The 27,998-nt window shown below is 40.3% G+C and overlaps 1 protein-coding gene across 3 annotated transcripts; it reads left to right on the forward strand.

Annotated features, from left to right (window-relative positions):
• Positions 1-58: 58 nt before the first annotated feature.
• Positions 59-27,989, forward strand: LOC126918875 (phospholipid-transporting ATPase VA). 3 transcript variants are annotated; one of them, XM_050727348.1, is made up of 18 exons: positions 59-491; positions 7,325-7,912; positions 8,887-9,066; positions 9,565-9,825; positions 22,489-22,764; positions 22,855-23,023; positions 23,202-23,555; positions 23,635-23,930; positions 24,080-24,247; positions 24,328-24,625; positions 24,734-25,166; positions 25,249-25,625; positions 25,704-25,991; positions 26,078-26,329; positions 26,407-26,511; positions 26,653-26,840; positions 26,925-27,089; positions 27,146-27,989. In XM_050727348.1, exons 2-18 carry the CDS (start codon positions 7,335-7,337, stop codon positions 27,180-27,182), a joined length of 4,425 nt encoding a protein of 1,474 aa, XP_050583305.1. In that variant the 5' UTR covers positions 59-491; positions 7,325-7,334; the 3' UTR covers positions 27,183-27,989. The 3 variants fall into 3 exon arrangements, 2 of the variants coding, with proteins under 2 accessions (XP_050583305.1, XP_050583304.1); XM_050727347.1 differs by having other exon boundaries at positions 60-491; positions 27,171-27,989; XR_007711450.1 differs by lacking the exons at positions 26,925-27,089; positions 27,146-27,989 and having other exon boundaries at positions 26,078-26,300; positions 26,653-26,785.
• The last annotated feature ends 9 nt before the right edge of the window (positions 27,990-27,998 follow it).

Raw genomic sequence — 27,998 nt, forward strand, 5'->3', positions numbered from 1 at the left:
TGATGTCGAAGTACGACGACAGATGGCATTAGTACGAGATTGTAAGTAGTCGGCCGATACGAATTGTCAGTGCGTGTATGATAGTAAGGTCATTCGGTTTGTTGCCGCGGAACGTGAACAAGCTATTTGGAACCTGAGAGCGTGTGCAGGATATCGCGTGTATTCCTCGAAACGATCGTGAACAGGACAATGTAATCGAGGGGAGGATCGTTTCGCCGAACATTTACATAGAGCGTTGTAACGTGTCAAGATGTGCGAATAGTAAATTTCGACAGGGAGATGCTTCGAGAGAAACGCGGTGTGCTGTAACCCGTTAGTTTTCTTGTCAAGAAAAGACGCGAAAGTACCGGTTGGTTTTCCTGGTTCGATTTAGTTGTGCTCTTGACGTGATGAGAGTTCGAATACGTGGGGGACAATAGTGTGTCTCCCCTTTTGCTTCCACAAAAGCGTTAAACAAGGCCACGTGGACCACGTTGGGAGCCTGGAAAAATGTAAGAGCGAATTTTTTTTATCTTGTCATGGCTATCTTTCTAATTATATTTAAATTTTTAACAATATTTCTATCTATCTAATTTTGGTACACAAGCTGTTAAAATCAGAAATAAACACGAGGTGGAGAGAAAGTGAAAGAGATGTTTGCCAGGAAATGATATGTTTCGAGTTGATTATGTTCTTTTTAGTCGATGTCACTGTTAACAAATACGTGTCGTGTTCGTGGAAATTAAATTCAGAATGATCTTTATAAGAGAGTATGTTACGCGAATAAACGTTGAACCAAAAAGATGTATGGTCCCTAACTGATGTGCAGTTGTCAGGAATGCGCGGCTGACATAATTCATATCGTACAGAGTATACCGATCGAAAATTCCGAGTACAGGAAATATCATCCGAATCGCAACTTTGGAATCGACCTCGCTGTCGCCTTCCATAATTTCTAATGCTTATTTTACGTCGCTGTTTTGATCGTTTACTTAATTATTACGAGAAAGTTTCATCTAAATGCGGAAGTACTAGGCGTTCTAGCGAAACGGTAACGAGAGAGTCTGGAAAAGCGAGAACGTTTAAACTAAACGTTTATGACAAGAGATAATCAGAATCCGATATAGCAACATTTATTGAAATCGAAAAGAAAGAATCGAAAGAAAAAATCGAAAAGAATGTTATTTAATGATCGTTTAACTGTCATTCTTTAAAACTCATAACCATACATGATGATGATTATGCAAATTCATACCATCCCATATTCTCTAAAACTATATAAAATAATCATCTTTTTTTTTAAATTAACTAATTCCGCTAGAAAAATATAATTGATATATTTAATTTAAGGAAATAAGGGAAAAACTTCTTCATTTTAAAAAACATCGCGAGAAACTGTTTGGACATATTTGAATTAACCTATCAAAGATCAACAGTGCATTTAAAGCAACATTTCAGTTGCAATTTATATTATCGAATACTGTTTTCTTAGTTCTTTATACAAAAGGGAATTCAAGATGTCATTTTCGTCGCTATCTTTTCTATTTTATAGATTCATAAATTTTTCGAAGTACGTACATGTAATATTAGACTAATTACGTTTATGTAATTCGCTATTCTTATAAACATAACTTAAAACATGAGATGTGAATAGAAATATGTTTCGACTATTATTCTTATTATTATTTTATTTTCTTCGTTCATACGCTCCATGTATTTGTAGACATATATAGACTGTGTTTCAATTATGAAATACAACAAATATTTCACTTTGTATGTTTTATATATTTTTGCATATTATATGTATTCTGTAGATTTCTATACTCTCGAAATATCTTGTAAGAACCAAAATATCTGCATAAGACAAACTATCGTTTGGGTTTTAATCTTCGCAGACCGTAAGATACGCTGGCTGAGTCAAGAGTGACCGGTATTGACCATAGATGCAAACCTCCCCAACTTTCCCTCATAAATATCATTGTTATGTACACAATGAAAAATGGTCTAATGAATAAGCAATATATTTTTAGAAATAAGTTCTTTCGTTGAGTAATATTTTATTATCATGATTTAGGATACGTAGTGTACACTTTTGGGATATCTTTTTCTATTTTTTCCGGGTGCTTGTTGCAACACCTCTTATATGGAAAATTACTTTATTATTTTTAAATTCATAAATGATCAACTAGCCGCTTATTCGAAAAATATCTGTGTCGAAAATGATCCAATCGTTGGATCGCGAGAGACAATCGGTTAAGCGGTTAAAAAGAAAGTGGAATGATATTTCGCAAAATTCAGTACGTTTCTTGGGTATCGTCGAATGGGTCGAAGGTCAGTGCGGGGAATCGGTTGCCGTCTTCTTTTATTTTCTTTTTCTTTTCCCTTTTTCCAAAGCGACCGTCGGTCGTGGTTGTCCGACCGCGAAACCGGTTGCGCTCGGTCTGAGTATCGTTGAGTAGTCTCCTAGAATCGGAACGAAAAAAGAAGCAAGTTTCCGAGCGAGGTCATCCCCGGTTCGTTATCCGCAGGACCGTTCGAGAGCGTCTACTCGTTAAATTGCATAAACTTCGTCGTAGTGCGTCGAACGGTTCGCTTGGGTGGAATGAGTACCGGTGCGCGTGAAAGAACGCATAGAACGTTGCTGACGTTGCCTTTGCGTTGACAAAATAGAAGAGGGCCGCGACAGAATCAAAATAAATCCGTTCGATGTTCGCCAGTTAAAAAGAGAAGCGGTTTCGTTAGAATTTGATTCGAGATTGGTAAAGCCGATGGGCCTGTTCGCAACGTATAACGAGCTACTGTTAGGACGAGCTAATTGGGATTCTAGATCCTTGTTCGTTGTACATTTCGTGGGCTTAAATTCCTAGTACAAGCGAAGTCAGGCAGATTGTACGATTCAAGCTAGGAGGACGATTATTAATAACAAAATTGCGTTAGAGAAAATCATGATTTATATTTGAGAATATCAAGGTTGCAAGCGTTTCGAGAATACGTGGTTAATTTTCAATGAAACGGCAAGCTATTCTACATACAGAAATAAATCGAAAATAAGATAAATATAAAATAAAATGTAAAATAAAATTTGTTTGTTTAAGGTGTCACGTTTGACAAAAAGTTTCAATATGTTTAGTTAAAAATAACCCGCGTTACGCGCGTACTCGATGAATTTTCAAACTTTTATTTACTCAAAAACAGAATATCACGCGACGACATTTTATTCCACGGTATCGACTTATTTTCGCATGTCGAGCAACCTGTTCGCTCTTGCTCATTCGCGAATTAATCGAATATACACGTATACTTGATATGTTTTCAAACTTAGTAAAGAGAAGCTATAATTTCATTTTTTTTACATTGTGTCCGCATTTATGCAAGTTAGTCAAGTTTCTAACTATATTTTACCGACTTGAGGCTAGAACTTTATAGCAAAGTAATTACGAAAAACGTGTTTAGGCTAGATAGGGAGATTGTTAAAGAATGAGTAAGCACGTAATTGGCCTAAACTACTAAACAAATTTACGAATGAAGGATACAGCTGAAAAACACGATAAGTCACGTTTTCTGTCTTCCCTACGTCTATTCTTTTTACCTTCCTTTTCTTATCTTCTCGAACGTTTAAATTTCGGATTCGAGTTTCGCATATTTAAACATCGTCTTAGTCCGCTGTAGAATCGTTCGTTGCAACATAGTCCGCCATATAAGGAAACAAAGAAATGCATGGAAGTTACATTCGGTCGTATTGCAGTTGGTGAGTCGCGGTTTCGAACTAATCGACGAATAGATAGCAAAGCGTATTATTAACGTTTTACCTTGGACGATGTACGCGTTGTTTATCCTTTGTATATCATTTATATTTACACGTGAATGTTTTTCTCTTATGGATCGTTACTAATGTCTTGTATCTTTGCTTGCTTTTGAAAAGCTTGTTAGACGAGTAAGTGGTGAAACAGTTACGAACCCATTCGAAGCGTAAACGTTGAGCTACGATTGTCCACCAGTTTGCCTCAATTTCGTTGCAGCAGTTACATTTTATGGAGCTGTTTTAAAGTAATCCGACACGGTATCAGGTTTGTACGATAAAAGAGTGGCTGTCGTGTTAACAAACTATCGAAGTAACAATTTCGAATTCTTATCCGTCATGCGATGATAATTAGAAAGGATAATAGCTCGTTGTCGGTGCGAGGTTGAAACGCGTAGCAACCCTGCTGTTTAGGGGCGTGTAGAGTGTAGATATTCGTTTGACCCAATTCCATCGTTCAATTTTTCTGTCCTTGATATTGTCCGTGTATAGTAGAAGTCGGGATTTACGTCGGAACGACCACTGTTATCGATCACCAGCGGAATCCTTTGCTCGGTTTACGTGCACGATGAGCGTGTTCGCTTTCCGCGACCATCGATGAGCGAAAGCTCGTCCCTCTTCGTTTCGATTGTAGCAACCTGCCGATTCGAAGGTACAGCGAAACCCGAATGACTCTTCTAACCTGAGATCTTTCAACGCGAGAATCTCCCTAACTAACGGTATAATCTTATTTCGCTATGAAAATTTCTACCAGGTTCGGCTGTGCCAAATTTTCCAATTTAATAAAATTTAATCTTCCGATAAAAGTGATGAGACCTGGTTACGACCTTGAAACGTTAGCCTGGCACACGACCGAGGTACACAGCGTCGCCGAAACAATTAATCGATTATTTAAGTTTACTCGCCTCTCGACTAAATTAGTATCAACGCTTTGCCAGTTAATTATTTCCATGAAAATCGAAGATTATTTTTGCGACAGGTTTTCATTCATCGTGACGCCGAAGTAGGTCCGTTCTGTCTTGGATGACTTCCCGACAACGTAATTTTGCATAGTCGCGGCTGTCGTCGTTCCTAAAGCAAATACTATTAACGTAATTCACGTTGGTATCCGTCCCTTCTCGCTCAATGATATTTTTTATCTATCGACGTTTCCGTCGCAGCTTGTTTGCTCGCGGAAGAGCGTTTCGATAGAGCCACCGTGTCGAACTTTATAGCTTCACGCAGTTTACCCTAATTAGCTTGATAACTTCGTTAACAGATATTCGTACGAAAAACGTACGGTTTACTGGTTCGTCGTTAATTCTCCAGATCTATCGTATATACAATACATAGAGTGGCTACAAAAGGTATTTGCACACCATCGTATTCGTTATGGCATCGTCGTACCGATCAATTAGGCTTGAGTATATGGAATTGCCTATCATTTGGTGGTACTTCGATATGGCTACAAAAATTTGATACGACGAAAGTAAGACATAGGACGTGATGATAAAACGCTTCGTTGAAAACCGAGAGAGTGTACAAATGTTTTTCGTAGTCGCTATAGTTTGAGATGTATTCGAAAAGAGCAAGAGAGATAAAGAGAGTGAGTGGTCGCAAATTGGAGATCGGGAGACCAACTTTATCTTCTCGCAACCCGACGCGTACGCAACGAACGACCGATAAGTTCGCATATGCTCGAGCATGCTCAAACGCGAGAGTCGCAAAGGCGCGTGCCAAGAGAAAGGAACACGAGCTCGTTTGCTTTCGCGTAGAACTAGCGAACGAAACATCGACCGATCGTCCAAGAATCATCCACCTGTTTGTCGATTTTGAAATAAACAAGCCGCGGTTGTTCGCGCAAATTCATACTTCTATCAATTAAAAATTCGAATTCTACGGCGACTACAACAGAAAGCATTGGCAAGCTATTGTATTTGTTATACCGTTTACGTATTAGGTAATCCGATCCAACACGCATGCCATTAACCGAACATTAATATCGAGCAGTTGACACGTCTTTGTAAAATTAGAATCGAATCTTCTCGCGAGCCTCGGTTAAACTTTTGCGATGAACGTTGGTTTTTTGTCACGTTTCCGGTATTCGGTTTCCTCGATCTCGAAGTTCATGTATCATGGACATTGATATATCTAGACACCCATGTTGAAGGGCACAACAACGTTATGTTGTGAAGTCAATCTTCTCAACGATGCTATTGGATTATTCGGCATAAGGTGATTAGCGTTTCGCAACATTTTGCAAAATTTCCAGAGACACTGTCGACGACTTTCATCGATCGATTCGCCCGGTGTTTGCTCGAAAAACTTCCCCCCCCCCCACCGTCTTTCTCTGTCTGTGCAATCTTATTAATAGCATATCTATGTCGGGTAAGTGCAAGTGCACCTACGATCGCGAGAGAGTACGCTTCGAAACGCATTACGTTGTACTTCCTGCATACCATTCGACGCGTTGTTACAGGATTGCTTCCCTCTTCCGTCGTTTTAGAGATACGTGGTTCGCGATTCATCCCTCTTTTCGATAATATCGGCGATTATTCGGCAGACGATCCGATCTTTCGAGCGATTAGCATCGTTGCAACGGATGATACCACTTCGTCTTGTGATTATTTACTCGATTGCTCGATATGCAGAGTGGCTAGCAAGATACCAATTTATTCGAATTATTCATAACTTCGCACTGGAAGATGAAAAAGCGATTAACCTTCGACTTTGTTGGCGGAAGGTTTAAAGACTTTTGGCATCGTTCGTTGTCAATTCTCTTTTCTTTTATACTTTAATCTCTGATATCGACGTCAAAACGTGAGATATTTCACGCTGTCGGATTGATAATATAAGCACCTACTCGGCATCCTTATATCCGACAGTGTGTCTTTTCTATTCGAGTCCTCGGCGTTCGTAATCTACGGGTCAGGTCACGATCCCTTGTGGGGATCTACGGTGAAGCGTTTTCTAGGGTGCGCCAGAGTTATCTTTAATTAAAAATATTTACCTCTAATTAAATACTACCACGTTAACACACAACGTTTAATTTTATCTTTTCATTTATCCAACCCGAACCTTAACCTCTGTCCTTGAAATTATCATACGTAGATGTTTTGATTAATTTTCTATGGATATTGGCTTTCTACGATATAAAGTTGATAGGTTGTTTTCACACTGCTCAAATCGGATCCATTAGAATTAGAAATATATTCTGAAATACCCATTTCTAACACATTTCCTTTAGCTTATTAGAAATGCAAATTGCAAGTGTCTCTCTTTCACTCCGTAGATGATGCGGACTCATCCGTTATGCTTTGTCTATTGTTCTATGCATTTTTTATACGAATCGTTTTCGCGTGCCTACTACGCGCGTATATACGTTGCGAGATGCCGCTGAAAACGCAAATACTCGGTCAGAGGCAGAGCTAGTCATTGACTCGGAAAAATATCTCTTACGCTAGGCCAGGTAATTCGGCTATTATAAAACAGGGTCGCTACTCAAAAACTGTTGAGAAACGCTGATACGAGCCAACCTTAATCGACTCGGTACCTACCTGTGTTTAGATGTGCCAGCATGTCCGAGGTCGGTGTGCCAGAAGCAGCGAGCGACGAGATCGACAGACAGGGGTCGCTTTACGTGTTCCCGGGGCCGGGTCGTCAGCATTATCCCGGTTCGGCGTCGTTACAGTCGACGACCGCTACTGTTCCCGATGCCTCGACCTCCGTTCCCACGAGCATCCCTTCGTCGAGTGCGTTCGCGAAGAGCAAAACCGAGAACGAGAACGTGGACGAGGAGATCGCCGCACGAGGCAGACGAAGATCGTGCTCGAGAACTCATGCCAGGTCGGCCAGCCACGGCGGAGTGTTGGCGGAATGTTTGACGAATACGGGATTGCAGCCACACGCGGGCTCCTACCTGGGTCCCCTGTCCGCGATCGGTGGTTCGAGGCCCTCAGCTTTGAAGAAACCCGGCCATCAGAGAGCGTTCAGTCAGGGTCAGGTGATCGATGTGCAGGGACACTCGGTCATGGGGCACAGCCGTGTAGGATCCAGAACAGATTTTATACTTCCGCCCGGTCACAGGGAGGATTCGAGGCCACCAACCGCTGGGAAAGTGCCCTCATTTCGAGGCCACTCACGCCAAGCATCCAGGTATTTGCTTTTTCACCCTTTTGCTTTCCTCGCTTTTTCCTCTTTGTTATTGCAGCGGCTATGTTGTTCTTTTCTCCGAAGGCGGACGGACCTAGAACGCGAGAGATACGCTTCGCGTTGTAGGAACTTTGTGTTACGTGGAACGCAAAATGTTCTGGTTTCTGTAAATACAACGCGTCATCGCGGTACGACCGACAACAAGGAGGATCATTGTACGCGAAGAAACGAATTGAAATTATAGAACAACATCTTTTTGGACGGCGCTTTGTTTTCGACGAAATAGAGTTTGAACATTTGCACGGTGCACGCGAACTTGGCCGATGACCGATCGCGTACGAATAAACACCAGGTTATTCCATGTGCGAATATAAGCGAGAAACGTAGAATAATATTCGAGAAAATGGAGTTTGAACGCGTTTAGTTGGTAGAATTGGCCAGGCACAGACATTCTAAAAAAGATTGTACTCTGCGCTTACGTGTTATTTTCGTACGTAGAATAACGCAGAATTTTGATGTTTGGTAGTAGCGTGGATGCGTTCAAATCGATTGTAATTCTACTGCTGATTCGGTGTTATCGACGGAACTTGTATCGCTGAACTCTCAAAAATAGCTTTTTTATTGCCCGCAGAGCAAAACCGATTAGCATGCTTACCGTTTTCGTTGTGACCGTGCTTCTTCTTTGTTAAAGACCAAAGACTGAATTCTTTATCGCGTTTAGACACGAATCTCTATATAGCGGTAATATTATGCAAATTCTACGCTAAAAGGGATATTATTCGTTGTAGGCATTTATCGGAGCGTTTAACTTGACTCGAAGGTCAAAACTCCAAACATTACTCCAGCTAGGCTTTTATTCGATCACTTATTTTTACTCGCGGGTATAGCAATCTATCGAGTTTCAGATCCTTGGAAAAAGATTATACTAATTATCTTTCTCAAGTTTATTAACGAGTTTCCTATTATTTCTTTCATAGATCGGAGTCGATATACACGATAAGACGTAGCGCTGAACCTCCCTGGTGGAGAAGACTTTGGGCTCGATGCTTCGGTCCGTTACCAGAGGAACCTCGTTTAAGGACCATAGTACCGAATCACTTAGTGCCGCCAAAAACACCGCCAAGTCAGCATCCTAATAGCAAGAGAGTGAACAATAGGTAAATTTCTCAAGTTGCAATTAATATAAGCGATCGATTGTTACACTTACCTGTACCGTACGTTAGTCTGCACAATAGTCTGGAAAGCTACATTTCGCCAGCAAAACCTGATTTTTCTACTTTATCGTTTAAGGAGGCAATGTCAGAAATCTCTATCGATGACTCTCTGAAGCTTCGAGATTTTATGTTTCTTCTTTCAGAAAATTATTAGATTGTAAATCGAATCGTCTTAATTATTGGTCGTAGAATGTAAAAACATAAATTCGGAGAAATCCAATCGCATGTATGTGCGTGCGTCCTTTAAACATAATTTACGACAGGTAGTCGATCTTTATAGGAAGAACAGAATTTATGTCGAAAGAACGTGGACACAGAGATGTCTTTAATTTTAGCCACGAAATGTCGCTTTACAGACCATATTGGCAGAATCGTACGGTTCCGAACGAGAGTAAAAGCTGGTACACCGTCTGAATTCCGGTTTATTCCGTATGCTTGCAGAGTACGTACAACAAAATATACCATACTGAGCTTCCTACCTCGCAATTTTCTCGAGCAATTTCGCCGTGTGGCCAACATATATTTTGTATTTATTGTTCTACTTAATTGGGTGCCAGCCATAAATGCCTTTGGCAAGGAAGTTTCCGTAATACCCATAATGTTCGTGCTTGGTGTGACGGCGTTGAAAGATTATTTCGAGGATCACCGGAGATTTATCAGTGATCGACGCGTAAATAATTCCACCTGTCGCGTTTACGTTCGGTAAGTAAGCAATCTTGTTTAAATCGTTATTTTTTACGAATACATACAAAATTCTGTTGGAGATATCGATCATTTCCCTCATAATCTAAATCAAATATTACAATTTCCCACGGAACCTGCTGATGTCTTAATTCCAAAAATCGACAAACAATTATAACCGAATTTGAAAAAGTATAGTACGTATAAGTATCTTGATTTAATGGTTTTGGTCAAACCATTTAAATCAAATTATCTTTCGTTGCAAGTGACCGAACGACGAGAACAATTTTTGCTCATTAATAACTATTATTCACGATAGTATTTGTTTCAACGGTGATCGAACACCGATCTTGTTCGTTTATAATGGTTGTTCTAAACTAGAACACTCGGCAATTAATATTGTCCAATTATATGATTCCTTGAAAAGTCTCTCTAAGATATTTAGACACCATAAAAGACTGCACGTATGTTTGGTTGTTGGTATTTGATAGAAATCCAGAATATAACGTACTTATATATATCCTTTCGAAAATTTTATCTTCGGCACTAATAGTTTTCCAGACAGCTTATTAGCTTTTTACAAGGAACACCATGAGACATTGATCGATATGTTAAAAAATGTATAGCATTTCCATTAAAAGAAACGAGGTTGACCTTTGTTCGATTTTCAAAAAATTTCTTCGTAATGTCACGGAGGAGATGGGGGATGAGTTTGCAGCGATTTCGACAAACGGCATGTATCTTCAAATTCTTTACTTTCGCCTTCCCTCGCCTCAATGGCAAACACCGTGTCATAAATCTCGCCATCGCACAGCGGGATCGTTGCGTCGCAAACGGGGTAAAAAGCACATTCCATTTTCCCGCAGATCTTGTTTCTTGCTTTCCACTCCGATGAAGATGGCAAAATACTTTTGCCCGGACTTTTGCGTGTCTACCGACGATCGTTCGTCAGTGCTGACGTAGTTTTTATCCAAGAACTGTCTCTGGACGTGGATCCTGTCCCTCGTTGTCTGCGGATATTCCATGAAAAACAGACGCCGATTGGCTGCGACGCGTTGTCTGCGGCCAATTGTCTGCCGGTGTGGACTTAGCTTAAAAGACAGAATAATAACCAAGAACGGTTTGACGTAACGGAGCACGAAGAATGCCGGCGCCGTTCTCGACCCTTTGCAACGTTAACCTGCTGCATCAGCAGGCAATTTAGCAGCCCCGCTGGAACTCGCTTCGTAATTTATTAATATCTCGCAAATTATTGAGCGTCTACGAAAATGACCGAACATAGATCTGGGTTAGATTTAGATTAGAACGTGACGAGCGTGTGCACGATATTCGCTAATCGACTATACTTAATGAAAATTAAAAACTTTGCGAAATCGTGTGGAACGCGGATGGAGCGTGACTTCTAATTTCGCGTTTCGTGATTTTTGCTTTGCTGCAATTCTCTTCGTTCGAATAACAGGATTCAACGTTCAAGGCTGAGCAGGAGTAAAATTAAAATTCGTGATAAAACGTGAATTGAGAGCAAGACACGCCGTTCTCATAGCGGATCGATCGATATATTCGCTGCTATTAAAATATAACTATTACTGTTACTTTAAAAGCCGCGTTTCTTTCTCTTCTTAGATATCTTCTTCGATTGATTTCTTTTCCCGATTCGTGCGCGTCTTCGCACGCTATTTATGGAGCATCGTAAGTGCATATCAATGTCTTTCTTGTTTCTTTCGTGTAGTTTGATCCATCCGTCGATGATAATAACGATAACAATGATAACAATAATAGTAACAGATAAGACGACGCAACGTACGCGACAATAGCAGCGAACGTGTTATAGACGAGCCTTGGCATTTTTCGTGATCCTATTTTCAGTGTAGACGTTTCGAACGTTTACCGTTCCTTTGACCGAGGAATTACAATGGATCGGCATTGATCGCCGATCGAACGCATGTGTATCGAATATACGCGCTTGTTCGAACATAGAAAAGAAAATGTTCTCTCTTCATCCCTGTCGCGCAACAGAATTGCAGCTGTTCGTGTTTGGAACTTTAATTTCGCTGTGTTCGCACTGGGAGCGGGTTCGATCGATTCTTTCTTGCAACGCCGCTACGTTGACGAAACTTTTATCGCTTTTGATTATACTGTTTGACCGAAAAACGTTTGAAATTCCTCACGAAGGCTCAAAGAGCTAACTTCCATGGGATCACGGCTATTGTACGTACCAGATATTTCGTTTCGTTCATTGTTCGGTCATCGTTACAGCAACTGCGTAAGTGCAGTCTTATTGTTATAGAAAAGATTGTTTGCACACCGTTCCCAGCCTTGTAAGCCAAGAAAGAGTTTCAAGTGTTGAAGTGGTCACCACTTCTACGAAAACTCTACATCTGGTCTTTTTAATTCTCTCAAGCGCTGAAACCATCGACAGCATATAGACAAAAGACTGGCATGAAGGCAGACCATAAACAATAGACAGACGACGTTGGCTTCGGAGTTTTTCAGTTATAAGGTAACACTGCTAGCGTGCGGATCTGGACCAGCTCAAATTGTATTCCTACTTATCATTACACTTCTCTATTAAATATATATTTTCTACCTTACGCTTTATCCACGCGTTTTATCTCTTTATACATCTAATAACATCAACATCAAGGAATCTCTGTAGTTATAAAGACGGAAGTTCTCGAAGCGGCATTCAATCGCAATAAACGGTGAAATAGAACTATTCTCTATCGGTCTACATTTTTTGTTATACTCGTTTGGCTGATTGTTGAAGGTAACGGGAAAGAAAGTAATTATTCAGGAAAATTCAGCGACTCCTCGTTATTTATTTATTTAGCGTACGACTTAAACAGACATAAGGCGATTAAAAACTTCTTCGTAAGCTTCGTGCTTATTTATGTCGTACGGCGACGCGAGTTATTTGAATTTGTAAGAATACATTATGCGTGTCATACGAAACTTCTTGAAATTTCGTTGACGCTACGACTATCGCGATTGCATTGGAAAAAATTTGCAACTGGACGTTTACTGTAAACGTACGCTTGGTAAGAAATTAACGTAGAGGATGCGCGAGTAGTTGTTTTAAACGCGTAATTAATGCACTAATGGGCAATTTAAAGATGCAAGAACGTATAGTATTTCATTTTGCTCTTCCATATGTGCCCTTTACTCCGACCCAGTCGGTTTTAGCGGGAAAATAAGCCTCGTAGTTCATTCTCTGGAAACACTGATCGCAAAGCTTCGATACAGCTTTCAATAATTTGAACGTGGAATGTAAACGCGAGGCGAATTCGCTATCTAGGTCTACACGATCGAATCCGTGATAAGCATTGACTCGTTTATTGACCGATTCGATTCGATCAAGATCCCTCTGACGTACGATGACCCCGATATCGTTGCTCGCATTCAACTTGCTCCGTTACTGGTCGTTGAATAAATTGCAACGTGACAGTTCAATCTTCGTTATGGAATTAGTTCTTACATCACCGGCAGCTTCTGGAACTTTCCTTCAATTGCCAAATTAATGGACGAGAGAGTAGGAACGCGGGAGTTACCAAGACTTTGATCTATACGCACGTAGTACTGACACGCGTATATCTTTCACACGTTAACTACCACTGCGAACTTTATATACTTTGCCCTGAGAGCCGCCAGAGATCGAAATACGTCAGAGCCTAAAATTTAATTTTCGCAACATATTACATAGTATTTGCGCGTGTATATTATGTTCAAATATATTATATCGTATGGTTTCTTTTGACGATGAAATTGCCCAAAGCACGTCGTTGACGATTTTTTGATCCATGAGATTTATTTCATTCTAGCCGTTGCCCAAAATTTGGTAAGAAACGTTGGGTCGCCTCTGCGGCCAAACCGCAAAGAATATTTTACGATCGAATAAATAACAGATTCGCGTTAGTAAATTCATCTCGCGTTATTTGTATTGATAACGTAATCAGTGTAAACGAGGCTTCGACTGTCAAGTTACCGTTTCACGCGATCGTGGCCGTAGCTATAGAACAGAGATTCGAGTAGAAAGCGCCAAGTCCGTAAAGGCTCGCGCACCATCTGCGACGCGACAAAGTGACAGCAGGAAGTGAGTATCATTCGGTAAACGACGACTAGAGTGCATGTCATTTATAATGTAACTCAATTTCGCGAGGCTCGCGCGATCGATGGTCAAGCACGTAGAGCGAAACGACTTGCAAAATAATACAACACGACGACCTTGCCCTTCGTCGTGCCACTCAGTTCCTTCCAATTTGCTCGATGAAACGTACGACTTGCTTTTTTTAAGGAGACGTTAGTCCAGTCTAGCCAAACGAGTCGTCGTTGATTTATTAACAGTCGATCGCGACCTTCGATCGGGATCGGCGAACGTTCCTTTCCCGTTGCCCCGGGTGTTACACTTTAATCTCGTAGCGCGCTGGTATTTTCCTGTATCGTGTAATTACTAAATTAGTAATGGTCTTTTTTGTGCTGCGTCTGATTCATCGGGTACGACGATGTTCGATATACCGGATCAATGATAGCTTGTTTATTTTTCTCGCGTGCGAATAACAATACCTCTTCTTTATCGTTCCCGTTTACTCACTTTCTCACGGTTTTCAATGTCCTGCGAGATGTAGTCGAACAAATTAGCTAGCATAAATTTCCCATCTTACAGAGCGAGTTGCTCGCATGTTAAGTTACAAAGATATTTAAAACGGTGATTAAAATGGTAAATCTTCGAGACGCCTTCGCGCAAGGCGTTTCGAAACGATCGAAACGTTCTTCACAGACGTTTCGTCTAACGACGAAATTTAAATTTAATTTGGTAAAATTACGATTCGGCCCAATCGTGACGAACACTTGTATATATATATATGCGATAGGATAAAATTCGTAGAAACGTATAGTCGATGATGGGTACAACGTATCGTTTCTTTATCACCCGTGCTTACGGTTATGTATTCGATAGATCGCGAAGCGATTCGCGACAGGTGTCCTGTTTCCTTGATTTCACCCACGATACACCGGCATATTAAACTCACGTGCATGGACAATTTGTTTTCCTTTCTCGCAGCGAGAACGGTAAAAGGATTACGTCAGCTGGAACAGGAAGGCTTTAAACTGTGAAAAATATATGGAAGATCGTTCAAGTATGTAGATGCCAAGTTCGAAGGCGTTCGGAGCGAGAGTGTAGGTGAAAGACAGAGACGCGCGATTCGCCGGCATTGAAAGGAAGCTAACGGGGCTGACAGGCGTTTTCGAGGAGCGCGAAGAAAAGGAGGTCGAGGGAAAATTGCAGAGCGCGTGTACCCGTACGGTTCCCCGGGGGAGTTTGTCGTCCTGCTCGTAGCAAAATCGAACGATCGGTGTACGCGTTCCGTTATTTCGATCGTTGTGCGCGGTTCGGATCGATACGCGTAATTAGCTGGTATTACGACCGCCAATTAACACAAAGCAAAGTGCGCGTACACCGGAGATACGCATCGCGTCGTTGCCGCGGCTCGCTCGCGCTTGTTTCGTCATTCGCGTTCGTTTCCCGGTCTAAAGGTCGCCGATTCCTTTTCAGAAATATAACCGAGAATTGGCAGAAGAGCACGGCCAAACGCATCGTCCCTTCGTCGTTCTAAACCAAATTCGTTGAAACTAATTTCGTTGTTAAAAATAGAGTTCGAGGTTGGAAGATCGATGCAGCGGCGTTTCGACCATTTGGCTTGTTTCGCGAAGAGAGAACGCGACGAATCTAACAGCCTCGCAACAGTCTAGAAACTTCGTCGGCGATCGATTCGATCGGCGATAACCCACGTTTAATTGACGTCCACGCGCAGACGGGTTTACGTAGTTGGTCGAGATAAAAAAAAAAAGAATTACGCAGGATGCGAACGCACGAGAACACGCGGGTCGATCGAGAATCCGTTGCTTCCGCAGCAACGCGTTTCTTACGACCTTTACCTACTTAATAAGCGGTTACACGCACGCGCTCGCTGACCTTCTTTAGCCTCCCGTTTAATTTCGTTCGCTGACGAGATCGACAGTCAACCAGCCCAGCCAGCCAACCAGCCAGCTCTCCACGCGGTAGTCAGCAATGTCAAGAACGAACCTTCGCCACGAATTCCAGCTGTCGATTAATGCGCTTTGACTGGTACGAGGCTATGTCGGTCGCGAGCACTCGAACGTCGTTACTGCGTTCTCCCGTGAGATAACGTCACGCGATTCCAAGTCCGCGTTCCGCTCGAACTATCCTACGGATTTCTGTGTCGAGTCGCTTTCGATAATTGCACGAGGCGAAGGAGCTTCGTAACACAGTTACGGAACTCGAACCTAGCGTGTATATAATGTAAGATATAACGAAGTCGTGGTTATACCTGGAAACAGAAATGGTACATAGTACAAGTAGATGCTCGAGTACGTTTCAGGCTATCTATTTAGGACAGCAATTTGTTACATTTATTAGGAAACGCCTGCTTTACTTCACGTAGTATTTCACGTTCGAAAACGTACACGTATGCATCATAAAAGCAGTCAATTCGTATTAGCAAAGCTACTTTGCACGTTTCGACTAACGTTGTAAAATTCTTTTGCTTTCCTATCGAACTTGTTAGTGCGACTCAAGGATGTTTATTTAAGTGGACATAAAATCGCAGAACTATGAAAGAGACATCTATAATGTGTAACTTATGACTGGTCAATTTAGTACTGTTACTGGTTTATAAATTATTACGAAGGAAGGCTCGGATATCCTAATAGCTATGACCGACTGTGTATGTCTTATCGGTACGATTGTCGCATGGTATACGTGACGCGGGAAATGGACGTGTATCGTGCAGGCGTAATCGACTTAATCTAGTACAGTTAGCAAAGTTGCTGTACAAATGTCAAATTCGTTTCGGTAATTTTTTAAAAGCATGACGTCATCAGGCGGTTCGCATGAAATCGCAAGATCGATATCTACTGCTTGCCACATTGTCGTGCAACGCAGCGCGCAACGCTGTTCCTTAAAACGCGTGCATTCGAAAGAATGATTTTCCAATTTTTAAGCTGTTGCCCTGATGTATGAACATCGGGTCACCCTTGACGTAATTGTACCGTGTCCTTGAGAATCAGGTGAAGCGAAATCCACTTTTTCTAAATGAAAAACGTATAAAAACGTATATATCCAAGATTAAACTGTAAATACGGAAGTTTTAATGGTGTTTATTTTTACTATCGCGAATACGATTTCTAATTGTTAAACAAAACACATCGTTAGATCGTATATATTATTCCGGCTATTTCTGAACGCTGTTTCTTGGGTACTTTTTAGGATCGAGGCAACTTGTAATTTGCAAAATTTAGTTACGAAAACGCCTACGATTAAATGCCTTGATTCGATCGAAACACGTATAATACGCATAATGGATATATTCGAATAGCTTCGTGAAGCTGTGTATTGTACGTCCGTGATACGTATCAATGCCAATGCGTGGATAATCGAATATCGCTAAAGCGGTAAGTAGGAGGCAGCCTTTATTCTCGGCAGCTGCGAAACGATCCAACAGGATGGTAGACACAAGGATGTCGTTCATACGGCTCGTATCCGTCGAAGACGCCGAGAAGTAGAATAAAACGGCGATGGAAGGCGTTGCAATAAAACCGGTTGCCATATGCCTCAAGCTATTTTCCTCGTTCCTTTCCTGGATGCGAGCAACGAGAGGACGCGACATTCTCCGTGACAATGAAACCCATCGACGTTTCTGCGTTTGTAGCTTTTTCCGCCGGAACGCGTAACATAAAACACACACATCGCTGCTCCGTTCCGCGAACTGTTTCGTGCAGTGGCTCGCGCAGCACAGTATTCGCACACTTACAGAAATCTTTTTATTTAAAATAGCTCGCGAAAGTGCTCGATCGCCTGTACGAACCTTTTGCCAATGTACAACGTGATAAACAGTTTCAAATTTCATTAGCATCGTCGTAAGACCCGACCGACACGATTATATCGTTGAAGTTTCGTCTACGTTTCGTTGCATGCAAACCGATGGATTCTCGTGGAAAAGGGTGTCAATCGTTAGAAAGCATCGACAGAGAAATCTGACGATGTTCTCCAGTGACTTTGCGCGGACGCTACAGGAAATTTGAAAATATCGCCATTCCGGTGAACTCGTCGAAAAGCTTCTCCTTCTCTCCGAATTCTCTCCCATTGCGATCGCTTCGAAATATCATGTAAAGCTCGACTTGGATCATTTTTTCTTCCACGTATAACCGACGGCCTTAGTTTTCGAGTTATATGCCAAAATATCCCGCCGCTCGGCCTTCGTTTTCAAGCTGGATCGGCTTGGTGGTAGTAGTAATACACGTCAATTTTGCCGCCGTGCGGCGGCCGGCCAGCATTGTTTATGTTAACTTGTGCCGATTAGGGGATTCGCAGGGCCAGCCGCCTCGCGTCATTAATATTACTATCATTCCAACCCAGCCTGAGAACTAAAGCTAAAACAAGGCTGCCTCTGGGTGTTTTTCTGTACAGCTGGAAAACTAAAGCTAATCGTCGGTTATATGTATAGAAAGAAAGTTGCTAAAAATATTGAGCTTTACAACATATTTTAGAATCGTCGAAGTCGGGCTTTGCGGACAAGTTCACCAAAACGTTGAATTTTTTCCAAATTTCCGGTGTCCTTACGTTTCTCTTTCGATGCTCTAACGATACCCTCTAATCACACTCTTTTCACGACGCCCCATCACCTTGCGCATAATGAAACGCGAAACGTAGCCAACGTTCGAAGGGAACTTGGAAATGTGCGTAGAAGCTAAAAAATATTTAGCGTAAATATTTTCTTGAGATGGTTCGAAGGACGAAAGCGATAGAACGCGGAAGGGGCTGTGACGGGGAATTGGAGATGTCGAAGACAATTTAGGTTTTCTTTTTCCATGGTGTGTCGTGGCGTCAAACGGCCACTGATGTCATCGATTGCGTCATTTAATGCATGGAATATCGGTATCGTATCGCAGTTACGTGCCTGCGTCACGCACCCACCGAGGCTCGTGTTTCGTTACGCGCAACAACTCCAACAAATTAACCGATCGAACGAAGAATTTCGAGAGAATTTCGGTGGCCTAAATATTTTTCTTAATTCAGAACCACGAAGCAACTGTTACGAGAGATTCCTTCTTCCGCTGAAAGAATTCACGAACCGCTTGATAAGTAGGACAAATTTGTCGAAAAATTTTTTAGCGAAACTTGCAGAACGCGCTTGCAAATATCCATCGACGACTTTGAAATTATTATTGACGATTCTTACCTTTGCATAATGTATAAGGTGACAAAACAAAAAAAAAAAAAAAAATGCAAAGCAACTAACCTTCTATTTAACTACAAGAAACTTTTTGCTGACCTTTTTACCCCTGTTAGATAACGCGATCGACCGGTAGGAATAAACGAATCCTTTGAAATATCTCTATCGGAAGATTGAAATGTTTGTTCGCGCGTTATGTTGGAAATTATGTTAAATTGTTCACGAAGAAAGACACGTTACAAACGTGCTGGTGCTTGTTACAGACCCAATTACTATGGAAAGGAAAAGTAAAATTGTTGTATTATCTAACCGCACGTTATCTATAATGAAGACATGTTGCATAAAAGAATTTCTAAGGCTACTCAGTTGCTGCCGTCATCGCGACCGATTTATCAACACTCCATTATCGTAAAAAATTCAAATAGGTCGGGCTTCTTGTCGTGGCTAGAAATACATAGGCAATAACATAAGTACGGTATTTATTTTGGATAAATCGAACTGCAATCATTTTATTCTTTGCAATCGTCATTGTAGTCCGAGTAAATTGATATTCGAGTATCGGTATGCGATGATAAAACTGTCGTCCAACTGTTAAAAACTTGTGCGAAATTTTTTGCTCGACAAACTCTCTATGTTCGGATCCTTTAATTTCAGGACGAATTAACCCGTTTAGAATGAACATTGCGTTAATGCGATAACGTTTCGCTTGTGATTTTCTTTTACATAATCGGCTCGTATTAACTCGAATTCTATTGAATTCACGTTACGATTACGCGATAGTGTTCCAAAAACCTGCTTAGTATGATCTTCCTTACCATTTCTTCTTTCATCGAGATGTTGTAATTTCATGAAATTTACAGAAAATTACGGAAATTCGAGCATCCGCAATGTCGACGTAGATAATTTATTTAATTGTTCTAAATCTGCCAAATCTTCTTGTCCCGGAAGAAGACGCTCTTGTAAAAAGTGTCTTTGAAAAAATTATGACTCACGTGGAGAGAGGAAATAAAAGGAAAAGAAACGTGTGCGTTAAGTTCGCTTTCATCTGGCGACGAATCAAGTTTTTAACGGTTAAACCGGTGTCGTTCACCGTAATAGTAATCGAAACTCGTAAGGATGGAATTTACATTTTCCTCGTTCTCGCAGACGTTAGATCCGCCTATCTAGTTCCGCGTGTATTAGGTTGTCCGAAAGGTGTCTTTCTTTTACAGACACGTCTTTTACAACGATGCATCTTCGTACAAGCATGAAATCTAATCTATCGAACGTTGTGATCTTTATTTTGATAGAATAAAACGGATCATAGATAATTCGATAAAATAATATAAAACGAAAAATATTGTGCATCTATCATTTCCTTATAAAACGAAAGAAACTTTTCGGACGACATAATGTACCGACCAGCGTCATTATTTTCGGTTCAAGGATGACAATTTCACGGTTCGCGAAGAGATCTTTTCTTAAAACGCTCGCTTTTGATATTTAAAGTAGAATCTTCGTGCTTTGTCGCTTATAATGTGGCCGCCAATTATCCATCTTTAGAAAACGCGCTACAAAACGAGTCTAATATCCCACGTGCCAGCCAAGTTTCTTCTTAGCGACTATGTACGCTACTCACAAGTACAATACAGATGTTCGTAAGAGAATTGAATTCTGGCCAAAAATCTGTACGCAAACTAACAACGAATTAACGGTAATTACATCTTGCACTTATCTTCTTATGAAATAAGCAGATTTTAAAATTTAAATTACCTGCTACAAAACATAATAGATACTAATATATTTCATTACCTATATATATATACATTCGCTATTTAAATATCATCGCTGGTGTTAACGTTGGAAGCGTTCCTATCAGATTTTGCAGTCGAGCGAGAAAACGTTTCAACTCTAGTCGCTCTCGTTCCTTTTAATAAAGTGATATATGTATTTCTTGGACAGTCATATGGCTGGTTAAAACGTCTCGAAGTAGGTATACAATAAATAGTCCGAATTAAGTTACGAAAGGTTACACAGATCAACGATTCTTATACGGCGAGACAAAAATCGTGTAACGGTGACCCCTTAAGTGGAGTCTAGGTCAGATTTGATAGTTCGTCGCGTATGGCGTTGGCAACGAAAAAATATAATATCCCGTTTGAAAAGTTGGAAACAACCTTGAAGTGGCTTCTCTATGTTGCTACCCACGTTCCAAATTATTCCACGATCATTCAACGATCGTTCTAACATTATTCCACAATTATTCCAAATTATTTCACGGACAAAGTGCGTACTAATTCCTTTCCGATAGAAATCTCACGCCGCTCTATGAATAATTTCCGATACGAGAAATTCAATATCCAAAGCATTATAATTCGATGGTATTAGTTTGCAGAAACGATTGGCCTTGTCACGTAATCAGCCTAAATGGTTGTTATAGGAATGAAAAAACACGATGGTTCTCCCCACGTTTTACGAAAAGGTATAGAAGTTGTATCGTGTAAGTTGAGAACGTTCGAACAACACGAGTTTCGTATTATACGTACAATTTACCTTAAATTAACTATACCGAAGAGAAGATGGAAAAATAAATCGACCAGAGCATTGGTTTGTACATATTCGAATTTATTTTTCCTTCTATTCAATCAGCGATTGGTAACTCGAGCGAGTAAAACGAAGTTCGACCTTTCTCTGATTTGTGTTTCTCCTTGAGCTCTTCCCTTGGGCCGTTTGCGCTATCAATGAGCGAACATCTTGTGACTGGAAGCGTTGAACGGTGACGACAATTAATTAAGAATAATCGACGTCTGGCCGTTGACAATCCGGTTAATGTTAGATACATAGCAGCAATCATCGTCGATCGCGAAGATTGTTACGTTCTTCTGTTCATTGAGTAGCGTAATTACGCTACGAAAGAAACAGGATCTTGCACGTGAATATCAAACAGCTGATATATATCTTCGATAGGTAATTACCGCCTTTACGAAGTACGTAACTGATTTCTGACGACGTTCGTAAGTCGAGAATTCGTTAGACGGGAGTTCTATAAGAAAGAATATACATATAACGCGTAAAATGAATATATACAGATAATAAATAGATGAATAGATAACAAAGATTTACGTATTTAAAAATAAGAAAAATTTTTAATCGGAGAAGATTCTTTGAAAAAAGTAAGCAAAGTTGTCTCTTTTCTTCGTCACTCGGTGGATCGTCGGTAGCCGTGTCGAGGTAATAAGAGATAATATTTTACATATATCAGGAAACATCGCGTTTTTTCAAGAAAAGACCCGTAGTCTGCTTGGCCGCGCACAATTTAAGATAAAATTTCCGCTCTATAAAATCCGTAAAGTGAGAATTATGTAGCTGCACGTGAAATTCTCTTTCATAAATGTCACTCCCCTCGTTGATTCGTCAGAGAATCGTTTCTGGAGAACACGTTTCACGATTGCAGCGAAGACGACAGGTATGCAAAGGTGGCGTGGAAAGACGTGAAGGTCGGTGACCTGGTTCACCTCTCGAATAACGAACTCGTACCGGCCGATGTTCTACTCCTGCGAAGCAGCGATCCTCAGGGCGTAGCGTACCTCGATACGTGCAATCTCGACGGTGAGACTAATCTGAAGGAACGACAGGTTGTCAGAGGATTCGTGGATCTGCAGGACACCTTTCAACCGGCCAAGTTTCGATCTGTGATCGAGGTCGATCAACCGAGCACTAGGATATATCGGTGAGCTATCTCTCGACGTTCGTTTCGAGAGCAAGTTAACAAAGGACATTGTAGTTTGAGATTGGCAAAAGTTCAACATGAAAATTACAGGTTTCACGGTGCCGTGGTTCACCCGAACGGTGGTAGAGTACCTGTTTCTACGGAAAATCTTTTACTCAGGCAATGTTTATTGAAAAATACCGACTTCGTCGAAGGCATAGTGATATACGCTGGTCACGAGACGAAAGCGATGCTTAACAACGGCGGCCCTAGATATAAGGTAACGATCTGTCCATCTTTCTGATCTATCTAAATATCTGATTATAGATCGTTAAGAAATACGAAAAAAGAGTGAAAGAATGTTTCGAGGGAAACTGATTCGTTGACCATGGTCACGTAACAAAACGTAACAGAGTTTGTGAAAGTATGTAAATCGAGAGAGGGGATTCTTTTTTCAGCGCTCACGATTGGAGAAACGGATGAACAGCGACGTTATATGGTGTGTGGTGATTCTAGTGGTATTATGCGTGATAGGCGCCATAGGTTGCCGAGTTTGGCTTTCCGATTTTTCCGATCAAACGTTCGTCCCATTCATTCCGATCGTTCAAGATCCTAATTACGAGAGTATGCTAACATTCTGGACGTTTGTTATCATTCTGCAAGTAATGATACCATTGAGCCTTTACGTCACTATCGAAATGGCGAAAGTGGGCCAGGTTTATCACATCGGACACGATATTGCCCTTTATGACGCGGAGACGGGACGCTCGGCTGAATGTCGCGCGCTCAATATCACGGAGGAATTAGGTCAGGTAAGCAAACTGATCGAGCTTGTGCGTGGTCTCGATAAGGAAACAGCTATTTATTCTTTTTTCTTTTTAATTTCAACAGGTGCAGTACATATTCTCTGATAAAACTGGCACGCTCACGGAAAATAAAATGCTATTTAGGCGATGCGTGGTGGGAGGACAGGATTATTCGCACAGCGGAGACAATGAGAATTTGATACCTTCGTCTCGACTGAAGGAAGATCTTCTTATAGGTACATTTAGGCATCATTTACAAGAATTCCTAATCGTATTAGCGATATGTAATACCGTTGTGGTCAATTCTCAACCACATTATGACACCATGAACTCCAGCGGAGTGATCGAAGAACCGCAGAAGAATGGCGAAGAACGTGGAAGGTTTGTATATATTTTTCTTCTTGTTAACTCAGACATGTCTATCATCCGGGAGGATGACTGGACACTAGTGTGGAAAACATTACTAAAAGAACTCAGGCATATCTAGGTTAATTACCTTGTTACAAATTATTTACCGTTTACCATTGCAGATACACAAGAATGATAGACAGAAGTTTAACTCCTTCGCCAATTATTCCTCTGTCTGCGTTGTCTCATCCGACCAATAGTCTCGATGAAAATGTGTCATCGATTTCTTCGATAGTTGAAATAGAATCTGTGCTCCATAATTCTACCAAACTATCGAATAAATTGTCAAGGTCACTAATTTACTTTGTATCTACCTTCTAATGGTATCGTTTTATTGTATTCAGATATTTAAAATCATAAGTATTTGCAGGCCAAAATTCCTCAACGTGACGTCAATACCAAGTTTAGGAATGGGGTTGTTAGGTAGAAAATTGTCTCCGAACGGGCAACACAAGAGACGCACTCCGCTGAGTCCCGTTATCGATGAGAGCGGCAAGAGTAGAGACGAATTGTTACCTGCGGCTGCAATTTACGAAGCGGAAAGTCCGGACGAGCTCGCTTTGGTGAATGCTGCGCGTGCTTATAACGTGAAACTTCTTAAACGAACGGCACGTAGCGCAATTGTTTCTTTGCCGGATAAATCCATTCTTACTTTTGAAATTCTTCATGTGAGTTCTTTATGAATAAATTCTTTTTTCTATTCTTCTGTCGATCGAAGCAAATCAAAACAGATTTAAAAGTAATTTGTCTACAATACAACGTACTCGGAATTGCAGGTTTTGCCATTTGACTCCAACAGAAAGTGTATGTCTATTTTGGTACGGCACCCTATCACTAACGAGTTAGTGTTGTATAGCAAGGGTGCTGATACAGCGATTCTATCGTCTCTGACTCCGCAAGATGAAAATTCTATAACAACAATAAAAAGTCGACAATATCTTCAATCATACGCGCGGCAAGGACTTCGAACTTTGGTAGTGGCTAAAAAATCTCTAACAGCGCAAGAATACGATAACTGGCGCCAAATGCATTCTGAGGCAGAACTCGCAATGGAAAATCGTGAAATCCGCATTAAAGATTCATACGCGAATCTAGAATGCCATCTGACTTTACTTGGTGCTACAGGAATTGAAGATAAACTTCAAGCTGGAGTACCTGAAACTATGGGCACTCTTATGGCAGCAGGGATCGTAGTTTGGGTTTTAACAGGTATTCTTTTCTGAATTTCAAGCAAATAAAATGACATTTCTCGATTTAGAATGTATCGTTAATGAATATATTATATTGAAAGGAGACAAACCAGAAACCGCAGTTAACATTGCGTACTCAGCACGTCTCTTTTCCCCTGCAATGCAATTACTGTGGTTGCAAGCAAGATCCAAGTCTGTTGCTGAAACCTTAATTCATGGATATTTAGAATCTGCACGTAAAGAAAGTACAGTTCAGGGAATGGATAACATTAGGGAAATTACAATGTTTAATCGTGATGCGGCAGAAAATGATGCACATAGGATAGACAGTCCATGGCCGAAGCAACGTGCGCTCATTGTTGACGGCAAAACTTTAACTGTTATTCTTGATCCACGGTCAGGATTAACTCGATTGTTTCTCGAGTTAACGAAAATGTGTTCCAGTGTATTGGCCTGTAGAGCCACGCCTCTTCAGAAGGTACAAGAAATTTAATTTTGTGTTTTCATTCTTGATTTTATAATTTATTATTTGATGAACTTTCACGATACGTTACAGGCATATATCGTACGCATAGTAAAGGAACAGTTAGGAATGAGGACTTTGGCAATTGGTGATGGTGCCAATGATGTTAGCATGATTCAAACCGCAGATGTAGGAGTTGGTATCTCTGGACAAGAAGGTACACAAGCTGTCATGGCTGCGGACTTTGCCATTTCACGATTCTCAATGCTTAGCAGACTTCTTTTGCTGCATGGTCATTGGTGTTACGACCGTTTGTGTAGAATGATCTTATACTTTTTTTATGAGAACGCTACTATCGTTTTCGTCCTATTTTGGTATCAGGTATAGTTTCTACTTCTATACATTCTACTTCATTTTTAATACTCTAGTTTTAATACCCGTATAAAAATGTCTTACTATTTTTGTAGCTATACTGCGGATTTACTGGAACAGTCATGATGGACCAAATTTATCTAATGCTCTACAATTTAATGTTTACCTCTATGCCACCACTTGTATTAGGCATATATGATCGAGTGGCTTCTCCCGGTGTTTTGTTGTCTAACCCTCATCTGTACAAAAGAGGACGCCTTGGACTTGTATACCAGACATATACATTTTGGATAACCATTGCTGATGCTTTGTATCAAAGTATCGTCATTTTTTTTGTTAATGAGGGTGTTAGTATAGTCTCAAAAAATGTGATATAGTATAAGTTAATAAACCGACATGATTAAAAGGAAACTATTTTGTTTAGGTATACTATGATTCAACTATTGACATTTGGGAGTTTGGAACAACTGTAATGACTTGTTCTGTTGTTGTTATGTTGACCAATATTGCCATAGAAATTAGATCTTGGGTAAATACAAATTTTATTATATATATTATATAACATATAAATATATAAGTATAGATTTAAATATTATATATTATATGATATACATTATAAATGTATTACACGCTAGATATTACACGTTATATGATGTTATTTCCTTTCCAGACGATAATTCATCTTCTTGCCGTAATGGGATCACTAGGAGTATTTTTCGGTTTCTGTTTAATTTATAACGTGGTTTGCGTTAATTGTATGGGTCTCCTATGTTCGTATTGGGTAATGGAAATGGCTATCATGAGATATACATACTGGCTTACAGTATTACTTACCTGTGTTCTAGCATTGATGCCTAAGTATGTCGTTGTATCTTATATATTAACGGTCAATAAATATTCTAAAAATTAAATTATACGCAACTTGTATTATTGTGTATTTAGGTTATTTTGTAGAACCATAAAATCGACAATAGCTCCCGATTTTATGCAAAGTGCCACGTTGAATGCACCATCAAAAAGTGGTAGCCATAGACAACGAATCGCTGAGAGAAGTGAAAATAGTTTCATTGCTGGTTGGTCACGATCAACGCAGCATGCTACTATAAGGTACATCGTGCTTTTTATATGTAAGACATGAATTATGGCTTATTTAAATTATACAGATTTCTCCGATTTTTTATGTTTCAGAACTGGGACTAAACACGATACGTTGACAACTATCGTTGCATGACATATCTTAAAAATTCAAATAAGACTGTCGGCACATTGTAAAATAATAATTAAGACTATTATATAGTGCTGTTTCATCAAAATTATTAGGACAAAATCAACGTCCTTTGTCGCATTTTAAGCTGTACTGTTCCTAAGGATTGTAAAAATATTGTCAAGGAATGTATTATTAATTTTAATATGCATTTTTCCATCAGAAATATGCTGTACCTTATCGAAACTATATTAGTCATCGAAATCATCGTTCACGATCGTTTTCGTTATTCATCGAGTGGCCTTAAATCCAGACTGCTACTGTTTATTGCATTTTATGGCTGTGACTTTTAGGGACCAAAACAATCCAGTAGTAATATCAATGTCAATTGATTGAAAGGTTCATTCGGACTCATTTATACGCGCGTGTCCGAGTTGTACATGGAATCAATTAATAATTTATTCAGGTTGCAACTGTTCTCTTAGAAAGGAATGTAAAAGAGTCTATATTATAAGAGTGTAAACAACAGTTTAAATGTATATTATCTTCTATGAAGTTCATATTATATAAGTTACAAACTCGCGTTAATCATACGAGTGTAATGCATGTGAATTTTACACTCGTGATTCTAGTACTGTAATTTTAGAAGTGTATGTACGATTCGCCAGCATAGAGGTTCTATTAAACGTGTATAATGGATGTCATGACAACACCTTACCGTTCTTAACATAGTATTTTGATAAATGATTAAGAAAACTCTACGTGTACATAGCCATAACCAGTAAAACCGTGTGTTCTATAAACCTTGTCGT

This window comes from Bombus affinis, chromosome 7 (assembly GCF_024516045.1).
Source record: "Bombus affinis isolate iyBomAffi1 chromosome 7, iyBomAffi1.2, whole genome shotgun sequence".
NCBI lineage: Eukaryota > Metazoa > Arthropoda > Insecta > Hymenoptera > Apidae > Bombus > Bombus affinis.

Coding starts and splice junctions, on each gene's coding strand:
- LOC126918875 (XM_050727347.1), top strand. CDS start 7,335: ATGTCCGAGGTCGGTGTGCCAGAAGCAGCGAGCGACGAGATCGACAGA. Junction 23,024..23,201: donor ACGGCGGCCCTAGATATAAG/GTAACGATCTGT, acceptor TTCTTTTTTCAG/CGCTCACGATTGGAGAAACG. Junction 27,090..27,170: donor ACGCAGCATGCTACTATAAG/GTACATCGTGCT, acceptor TTTATGTTTCAG/AACTGGGACTAAACACGATA.